The following is a 10,970-nucleotide window of genomic DNA, read 5'->3' on the forward strand; positions in this document are numbered from 1 at the left end:
TACATGTAGGTCTGTGGTGAAAGCCCCGAGACTCACGCCCAGACCGAGGCAAGCCTTTACATGTCAATACATAATCAGAATAAGTGAATAGATTATAAAATAAGATAAAAAAATCACTTTACTGTAGAATCAGAATAGAACAGAACAACAGAATGTAACAGAACAGAACTGTGCATGCCTTCAGAGTCCCATTGTAGAATCATGTCCTGTTGATCTGCTCTTCAATAATTGTAAGTATATTTTCAAGCAGGCCCACACTCTGGATTAATGCACCCTCTGATATCCCATCTGGGGCATTTCTCCCTCTCCCCTCCTGCGGTGGTTCGAGGGGGCTGTCTCTCTTTGATTGAATCCAGCTGTTGTCAGAAGTGCTCGAGGACCTGTCTCGGTCATTTGCATTGCTAAACTATCTGTACAGTTTAGAGAGACGGGGGAAATAGACCAGACGTTTTTTTTAAAGACATTCCCCGTAAGGTGAGGCATATATCAAGGCTTCGGTCGACTAGCTGGCTGTTTATCAAATCCTGGTTTAGGTTTTTTCACGTAGTCTGGGCGGTGTGACTGGCGAGAGTAGCCCACCACATGCGCATTGGATTTTCGACTTCACAACAGTAGCAAAGTGTTTAAAACCTTTCTTGCTCCAAAGTATCCACGGGTCTTCTGAGTTAATCGGCAGGATCCATAGACCATGTTTTGGGACATACGTGGCTTGAATGTCTGGACTTACGCAAGGTTAGTGAATGATGTTGGGTTGTGAAATAGTTGTGACAAAAGTTGTTTCACGTTTTGTTGTAAAACAGAGTCCTAGATTTGACTTTTATGTCACCAATATAATCTTACTCTGGTATATGCAGTGGTTGACATATCCTGGTCCTTTTAAAACAGCCTTTAGCCTATATATATATATATATATATATATATATTTGTCTCATTTGAATAATACAGGAGCCCAATATTGAGATTATGCCTTGTGGAATTAAGTGTATTTCTGACAAAAAAAAACTCTATCTTTTCAGAATGTTGACAGTTGTGGTGTTGGCATTATGTAGCATCCACTCCGGATATGGCCAGGTAACTCATGCATTTATTTATCACGGCATTTCTTGAGACGTCTGTCTGTCTGTCTGTCTGTCTGTCTGTCTGTCTGTCTGTCTGTCTGTCTGTCTGTCTGTCTGTCTGTCTGTCTGTCTGCCTGCCTGCCTGTCTGCTTGTCTGTCTGTCTGTCTGTCTGTCTGTCTGTCTGTCTGTCTGTCTGTCTGTCTGTCTGTCTGTCTGTCTGTCTGTCCGCCTGCCTGTCTGTCTGCCCTTCTGTCTGTCTGCCTGCCTGTCTGTCTGCCCTTCTGTCTGCCCTTCTGTCTGCCTGTCTGCCTGTCTGTCTGCCCTCCTGTCTGCCTGTCTGTCTGCCTGTCTGCCCTCCTGTCTGTCTGTCTGCCTGCCTGTCTGTCTGTCTGTCTGTCTGTCTGTCTGTCTGTCTGTCTGTCTGCCTGCCTGCCTGTCTGCCTGTCTGCCCTCCTGTCTGTCTGTCCGTCTGCCCTCCTGTCCATCTGTCTTCAGACATTTCATTCATTCCTGCATCTACAAAGAGTAGAGTGAGTAGTGATGGACAGTAGGAGGCTACAGCTTCAGTGGAAAATTATAAACTATGAACAAGATAATGTACGAATGAATGCGTTACTGCAATGTTCCAAGTGCTTCATTAAAATAATATATATATGAAAAGCAGCTCAACAAAATGTTCTACTGTAATGATGAATTAGTTGACTTCGTAGTGTTTGCTTATGCTTTCACTCACTGGTTGTCTGAATAAGGCTCTTGGCCATCTGCTCTTTCCTATTCTGTCCTGTAGACCTGCACAGAGGGGTTCGTCTATGATCACAGGGCAAGAGTATGTGTTGGTGAGTTTAATCACTCCTGCCCCCCCTCCCCTCCCCCCCACACACCTACAGTTTCCATTCTGCCTGTCAATAGGCTGTGTTTTGATCAGTTTCCATCTTGCATCTTTACACATTGTGTTTTTGGAGACAGATTGTTTACAAGATAATTTTCCACTCTGGAACAATAAAGTTCTCCTATTCGTATCCTTAACTGGTGTCCCTTCCTCGCTAGACATTGATGAGTGTCGTACGGTACCAGACGCCTGCAGAGGGGACATGCAGTGCGTGAACCAGAACGGAGGCTATCTCTGCATCCCCCGGGGGCTGTACAGCCAGCCTACCTACCCCCGAGGTGGTGAAGGAGGAGGAGGAGGAGGAGGAGCAGGCAGGTCCCAGGCCACCTACCCAGACACCTCCCTGGGCTTCCGAGAACCAGAACCCTACCCTCTCCAACCCCCTCCAGCCCCCCCCGTGGCCCCCAGCTACCCAGTCGTAAGCCGCTCCGCTCCCTGCCTTCTGGGATACACCCTGGCAGAAGATGGGACCTGTCATGGTGAGTCTTGGTGATTATGTCCAATTACTATTTCATGAAAAGACCTAATGGATTTCTCCCATGTCCCTGGTTGTTTTAAAGTTAGATACGTGTTATGATGAGCACTTCTTTGTTACAAATGTCATAACTTATTATACTTGACTAAAATGGCTTTTTCATGAATAGGCGCAGGTGGATTTAGTGGGCTGTATATCTGGTGGGATAGTGGGATGTATATCTGGTGGGATAGTGGGTTGTATATCTGGTGGGATAGTGGGCTGTATATCTGGTGGGATAGTGGGTTGTATATCTGGTAGTCTTAGTGGGATAGTGGGCTGTATATCTGGTGGGATAGTGGGTTGTATATCTGGTAGTCTTAGTGGGATAGTGGGTTGTATATCTGGTGGGATAGTGGGTTGTATATCTGGTGGTCTTGGTGGGATAGTGGGCTGTATATCTGGTAGTCTTAGTGGGATAGTGGGCTGTATATCTGGTGGTCTTGGTGGGATAGTGGGCTGTATATCTGGTGGGATAGTGGGCTGTATATCTGGTGGGATAGTGGGCTGTATATCTGGTGGGATAGTGGGCTGTATATCTGGTGGGATAGTGGGCTGTATATCTGGTAGTCTTGGTGGGATAGTGGGCTGTATATCTGGTGGTCTTGGTGGGATAGTGGGCTGTATGTCTGGTGGGATAGTGGGTTGTATATCTGGTGGTCTTGGTGGGATAGAGGGCTGTATATCTGGTGGTCTTGGTGGGATAGTGGGCTGTATATCTGGTGGTCTTGGTGGGATAGTGGGCTGTATATCTGGTGGGATAGTGGGCTGTATATCTGGTGGGATAGTGGGCTGTATATCTGGTGGGATAGTGGGCTGTATATCTGGTAGTCTTGGTGGGATAGTGGGCTGTATATCTGGTGGTCTTGGTGGGATAGTGGGCTGTATGTCTGGTGGGATAGTGGGTTGTATATCTGGTGGTCTTGGTGGGATAGAGGGCTGTATATCTGGTGGTCTTGGTGGGATAGTGGGCTGTATATCTGGTGGTCTTGGTGGGATAGTGGGCTGTATATCTGGTGGGATAGTGGGCTGTATATCTGATGGGATAGTGGGTTGTATATCTGGTGGGATAGTGGGTTGTATATCTGGTGGGATAGTGGGTTGTATATCTGGTGGGATAGTGGGTTGTATATCTGGTGGGATAGTGGGCTGTATGTCTGGTGGGATAGTGGGCTGTATGTCTGGTGGGATAGTGGGCTGTATTTCTGGTGGTCTTGGTGGGATAAAGGGCTGTATATCTGGTGGGATAGTGGGTTGTATATCTAGTGGGATAGTGGGTTGTATATCTGGTGGGATAGTGGGCTGTATATCTGGTAGTCTTGGTGGGATAGTGGGTTGTAAATCTGGTGGGATAGTGGGCTGTATGTCTGGTGGGATAGTGGGCTGTATGTCTGGTGGGATAGTGGGCTGTATGTCTGGTGGGATAGTGGGTTGTATATCTGGTGGGATAGTGGGTTGTATATCTGGTGGGATAGTGGGCTGTATGTCTGGTGGGATAGTGGGTTGTATATCTGGTGGGATAGTGGGTTGTATATCTGGTGGGATAGTGGGTTGTATATCTGGTGGGATAGTGGGTTGTATATCTGGTGGGATAGTGGGCTGTATATCTGGTGGGATAGTGGGTTGTATATCTGGTGGGATAGTGGGTTGTATATCTGGTGGGATAGTGGGTTGTATATCTGGTGGGATAGTGGGTTGTATATCTGGTGGGATAGTGGGCTGTATATCTGGTGGGATAGTGGGCTGTATATCTGGTGGGATAGTGGGCTGTATATCTGGTGGGATAGTGGGCTGTATATCTGGTGGGATAGTGGATTGTATATCTTGTGGGATAGTGGGCTGTATATCTGGTGGGATAGTGGGATATCTGGTGGGATAGTGGGCTGTATATCTGATGGGATAGTGGGTTGTATATCTGGTGGGATAGTGGGCTGTATATCTGGTGGGATAGTGGGCTGTATATCTGGTGGGATAGTGGGTTGTATATCTGGTGGGATAGTGGGCTGTATTTCTGGTGGGATAGTGGGCTGTATATCTGGTGGGATAGTGGGCTGTATGTCTGGTGGGATAGTGGGCTGTATATCTGGTGGGATAGTGGGCTGTATATCTGGTGGGATAGTGGGTTGTATATCTGGTGGGATAGTGGGCTGTATATCTGGTGGGATAGTGGGCTGTATATCTGGTGGGATAGTGGGCTGTATGTCTGGTGGGATAGTGGGCTGTATGTCTGGTGGGATAGTGGGCTGTATATCTGGTGGGATAGTGGGTTGTATATCTGGTGGGATAGTGGGCTGTATATCTGGTGGGATAGTGGGCTGTATATCTGGTGGGATAGTGGGCTGTATATCTGGTGGGATAGTGGGTTGTATATCTGTGGGATAGTGGGCTGTATATCTGGTGGTCTTGGTGGGATAGTGGGCTGTATATCTGGTGGGATAGTGGGCTGTACATCTGGTGGGATAGTGGGTTGTATATCTGGTGGGATAGTGGGCTGTATATCTGGTGGTCTTGGTGGGATAGTGGGCTGTACATCTGGTGGGATAGTGGGTTGTATATCTGTGGGATAGTGGGCTGTATATCTGGTGGGATAGTGGGCTGTATATCTGGTGGGATAGTGGGTTGTATATCTGTGGGATAGTGGGCTGTATATCTGGTGGTCTTGGTGGGATAGTGGGCTGTATATCTGGTGGGATAGTGGGCTGTACATCTGGTGGGATAGTGGGCTGTATATCTGGTGGGATAGTGGGCTGTATATCTGGTGGGATAGTGGGCTGTATATCTGGTGGGATAGTGGGTTGTATTTCTGGTGGGATAGTGGGTTGTATTTCTGGTGGGATAGTGGGCTGTATATCTGGTGGGATAGTGGGCTGTATATCTGGTGGGATAGTGGGCTGTATATCTGGTGGGATAGTGGGTTGTATTTCTGGTGGGATAGTGGGTTGTATATCTGGTGGGATAGTGGGTTCTATATCTGGTGGGATAGTGGGTTCTATATCTGGTGGGATAGTGGGTTGTATATCTGGTGGGATAGTGGGCTGTTCCTAGTTCTTCTAATTTTGTTGAGCACTGTATCATGTATCATATCGATTCTAGATGTTTTTGTCCTTGGCTCTGTATCTCTCACACGGTACTGGCTTACTCTCTGCTGATTGGCTAAGGAAGTACGTTACACACTGCTGATTGGCTGGGGCAGCAGGTCTACCTCCATCTTCCCCCTGGGAAGTACAGAACAGTCCCTGACTCTCAGCTGTCTCTGATACAATCTCAGAGTTGAATTCAGTAAGAGAAAAACTGCGAAATGGAGAGTTGAATATTTTTTTAATATTTTATTATATTTTTATTTAACCTTTATTTAACTAGGCAAGTAAGTAAATAACAAATTCTTACATTACAATGACGGCCTACCACGGCCAAACACAGACGACGCTGGGCTAATTGTGTGCCACCCTATGGGACTCCCAATCACAGCCGGATGTGATTTAGCCTGGATTCGAACCAGGGACTGTAGTGTTGCCTCTTGCACTGACAGAAAATAAAGAGAAGGGAGGACCAGAAGAGTAATGTTTGGGAAAGATTAGGTGACGTGGTTAAAGAGGATGATAGCGGGTATGTTATGATGTGATGATTGTGAGGCGCTATATCAATTCGACAGTCACAAGACGGACACTTTAAACGGGCCTATGGCACGTCAATGGAACTTGTTCAGATGTGATAAATGAAAACTGGAATGTGGACACTGACTGTCGGTCTGTAACATCTCATTCAGCCTTAATATCACCTCCTGCAGAGTCAAGCATGTCTTGCATTAAAATTCTACACTAAATGTAGGCACAGGTTTTAACACGGGAACAGGAGTGAAGAAATATGATTTCTTTCAGCACCTTGACAGAATGTGAATGTGCAGTTAGGGACCGTCTGTAAAGATGTTGTCTTTACCAGCATCATAAAATATGATAGTATTTCAATCACAGTTAGGGACCGTCTGTAAAGGTGTTGTCTTTACCAGCATCATAAAATATGATAGTATTTCAATCACAGTTAGGGACCGTCTGTAAAGATGTTGTCTTTACCAGCATCATAACAGCTGATAGTATTTCAATCACAGTTAGGGACCGTCTGTAAAGGTGCTATCTTTATCAGCATCATAAAATATGATAGTATTTCAATCACAGTTAGGGACCGTCTGTAAAGGTGTTGTCTTTACCAGCATCATAAAATATGATAGTATTTCAATCACAGTTAGGGAACGTCTGTAAAGGTGTTGTCTTTACCAGCATCATAAAATATGATATTATTTCAATCACAGTTAGGGGACCGTCTGTAAAGATGCTATCTTTATCAGCATCATAAAATATGATAGTATTTCAATAGTTCTTTAGGTGTTGTCTTTACCAGCAGCATAAAATCTGATAGTATTTCAATCACAGTTAGGGACCGTCTGTAAAGGTGTTGTCTTTATCAGCATCATAACAGCTGATAGTATTTCAATCACAGTTAGGGACCGTCTGTAAAGGTGTTGTCTTTATCAGCATCATAACAGCTGATAGTATGTCAATCACAGTTAGGGACCGTCTGTAAAGGTGTTGTCTTTATCAGAATCATAAAAGCTGATAGTATTTCAACCACATAAAATATTGCATACAAACAAACCTGAAACCTGATCAGAAACATGTTGGGTCATTTTCACAGCATGCTATTTCCTTACAACTGGTCAAACTGATGTCATTAGGGAAAATTTGCACTGAAACGTTTTTACATTTTTTTCCCCGGTCCCCAAACGTCTTTGCTCTGCAATTGAAACAGAGATGACAACTATTATTCTGGTGAGCAATGGTTGATTTAGTCTTCTAGAGCAACATATAATGACACAAGAGAAGCTGCAAAATCAAATAAAATCAAATCAAATTGTATTTGTCACATACACATGGTTAGCAGATGTTAATGCGAGTGTAGCGAAATGCTTGTGCTTCTAGTTCCGACAATGCAGTGATAACCAACAAGTAATCTAACTAACAATTCCAAAACTACTGTCTTATACACAGTGTAAGGGGATAAGGAATATGTACATAAGGATATATGAATGAGTGATGGTACAGAGCAGCATACAGTAGATAGTATCGAGTACAGTATATACATATGAGATGAGTATGTAGACAAAGTAAACAAAGTGGCATAGTTAAAGTGGCTAGTGACATAAGGATGCAGTCGATGATCTAGAGTACAGTATATACATATGCATATGAGATGAATAATGTAGGGTAAGTAACATTATATAAGGTAGCATTGTTTAAAGTGGCTAGTGATATATTTACATCATTTCCCATCAATTCCCATTATTAAAGTGGCTGGAGTTGGGTCAGTGTCAATGACAGTGTGTTGGCAGCAGCCACTCAATGTTAGTGGTGGCTGTTTAACAGTCTGATGGCCTTGAGATAGAAGCTGTTTTTCAGTCTCTCGGTCCCAGCTTTGATGCACCTGTACTGACCTCGCCTTCTGGATGATAGCGGGGTGAACATGCAGTGGTTCGGGTGGTTGATGTCCTTGATGATCTTTATGGCCTTCCTGTAACATCGGGTGGTGTAGGTGTCCTGGAGGGCAGGTAGTTTGCCCCCGGTGATGCGTTGTGCAGACCTCACTACCCTCTGGAGAGCCTTACGGTTGAGGGCGGAGTAGTTGCCGTACCAGGCGGTGATACAGCCCGCCAGGATGCTCTCGATTGTGCATCTGTAGAAGTTTGTGAGTGCTTTTGGTGACAAGCCAAATTTCTTCAGCCTCCTGAGGTTGAAGAGGCGCTGCTGCGCCTTCTTCACGACGCCGTCAGTGTGAGTGGACCAATTCAGTTTGTCTGTGATGTGTATGCCGAGGAACTTAAAACTTGCTACCCTCTCCACTACTGATCCATCGATGTGGATAGGGGGTGTTCCCTCTGCTGTTTCCTGCATGTATCTAATTAGAGACAAATATCCTAACAAATAAAGTAATTCAAAATAAATCTTGCACTCTTACAGTCTCTCACTGTGGCCTCTAGCACATGTTCTATATTAGTGGGTTAGTGTCAGGTGCAGGCCTCAGATTCACTTTATGTAGTCAGAGGGTTGCTGTCACGATCGTCGTATTGAAGAGACCAAAGCGCAGCGTGGTTTGAATACATACTTTTAATTATAGACAAAAAAAACATGAAGTACAAACAAAGAAACAAACTACCCGTACTACCCATACTACCCATACTACCCGTACTACCCATACTACCCATACTACCCGTATTACCCATACTACCCATACTACCCATACTACCCATACTACCCATACTACCCGTACTACCCGTGCTACCCGTGCTACCCGTACTACCCGTACTACCCATACTACCCATACTACCCATGCTACCCATGCTACCCATACTACCCATACTACCCATATTACCCATGCTACCCATACTACCCATACTACCCATATTACCCATGCTACCCATGCTACCCATATTACCCATACTACCCATACTACCCATGCTACCCATATTACCCATACTACCCATACTACCCATATTACCCATACTACCCATACTACCCATACTACCCATACTACCCATACTACCCGTACTACCCGTACTACCCGTACTACCCGTACTACCCGTACCTACACCCGTACTACCCATACTACCCAAACTACCCATACTACCCATACTACCCAAACTACCCATACTACCCGTACTACCCGTATTACCCATACTACCCGTACTACCCGTATTACCCGTATTACCCATACTACCCATACTACCCATACTACCCGTACTACCCGTACTACCCGTATTACCCGTACTACCCATACTACCCATACTACCCATACTACCCATACTACCTGTATTACCCGTACTACCCATACTACCCGTACTACCCGTACTACCCGTATTACCCGTACTACCCATACTACCCATACTACCCATACTACCCATACTACCCGTACTACCCATACTACCCATACTACCCATACTACCCATACTACCCGTATTACCCGTACTACCCGTACTACCCGTACTACCCGTATTACCCGTACTACCCATACTACCCATACTACCCGTATTACCCGTACTACCCATACTACCCATACTACCCGTATTACCCGTACTACCCATACTACCCGTATTACCCGTACTACCCATACTACCCATACTACCCGTATTACCCGTACTACCCATACTACCCGTACTACCCGTATTACCCGTACTACCCATACTACCCATACTACCCGTATTACCCGTACTACCCATACTACCCATATTACCCGTACTACCCATACTACCCATACTACCCATATTACCCGTACTACCCATACTACCCATACTACCCGTGCTACCCGTGCTACCCGTGCTACCCGTACTACCCGTACTACCCGTACTACCCGTACTACCCATGCTACCCATGCTACCCATGCTACCCATACTACCCATACTACCCATATTACCCATACTACCCGTACTACCCGTACTACCCGTATTACCCATACTACCCATACTACCCATACTACCCATACTACCCATACTAACATGCAACATCACATAGACAATAACCCACGAACCACAATACAGGCTACCTAAATATGGTTCCCAATCAGGGACAATGACAAACACCTGCCACTGATTGAGAACCACATCAGGCCAAAACACATAGAAACAGACAAACTAGACATGCAACATAGAATGCCCTCTCATATCACACCCTGACCAAACAAAACATAGAAACAAACAGCGCAAATAATGGTCAGAGAGTGACAGTTGCGGTTATTAGCAATTGTTGGCGGTTGAAACACTGACCACTAGTATACTGAACAAAAATATAAACTCAACATGTAAAGTGTTGGTCCCATGTTTCATGAGCTGAAATAAAACAAATGAAATGTTTCATATGCACAAAAAACAAACATATTTCTCTCAAATTTTGCATTTGTTTACATCCCTGTTAGTGAGCATTTCTCCTTTTGCCAAAATAGTCCATCCACCTGACAGGTGTGGCATATCAAGAAGCTGATTAAACAGCATGATCATTACACAGCTGCACCTTGTGCTGGGGACAATAAAAGACCACTCTAAAAAATGTGCAGTTTTGTCACACAACATAATGCCGAAGATGCCTGAAGTTCTGAGGGAGCAGGAAATTGACATCTTGGCAGCAGGTAATGTCCAACAGAGCTGTTGCCAGAAAATGTAATGTTAATTTCTCTACCATAAGCCGCATCCAACATTGTTCAGAGAATTTGGCAGAACGTTCAACCGGTCTCACAACCCCAGACCACGTGTAACCACGCCAGCCCATGACAGCTGATGGGTTTGCACAACCGAAGAATTTTTGCACAAACTGTCAGAAACCGTCTCAGGGAAGCTCATCTGCGTGCTCGTTGTCCTCACCGGGGTCTTGACCTGACTGCACTTCGGCACCGTACCTGACTTCATTGGGCAACTTTCATGACCACTGGAACGCTGGAGAAGTGTGCTCTTCACGGATGAATCATGGTTTC

At 45.2% G+C, this 10,970-nt stretch overlaps 1 protein-coding gene across 1 annotated transcript in view; it reads left to right on the forward strand.

The window, feature by feature from the left end:
• The first annotated feature begins 335 nt into the window (after window positions 1-335).
• Window positions 336-10,970, forward strand: part of fbln5 (fibulin 5) — a 60,794-nt gene continuing 50,159 nt past the window's right edge. The window contains exons 1-4 of the mRNA XM_065004403.1: window positions 336-732; window positions 1,017-1,071; window positions 1,847-1,895; window positions 2,107-2,427. Coding sequence (XP_064860475.1) covers window positions 689-732; window positions 1,017-1,071; window positions 1,847-1,895; window positions 2,107-2,427 — 469 coding nt within the window. The 5' untranslated portion in view covers window positions 336-688. The remainder of the gene's footprint in view (window positions 733-1,016; window positions 1,072-1,846; window positions 1,896-2,106; window positions 2,428-10,970) is intronic.

The sequence above is a fragment of the Oncorhynchus nerka genome, linkage group LG18 (assembly GCF_034236695.1).
Source record: "Oncorhynchus nerka isolate Pitt River linkage group LG18, Oner_Uvic_2.0, whole genome shotgun sequence".
NCBI lineage: Eukaryota > Metazoa > Chordata > Actinopteri > Salmoniformes > Salmonidae > Oncorhynchus > Oncorhynchus nerka.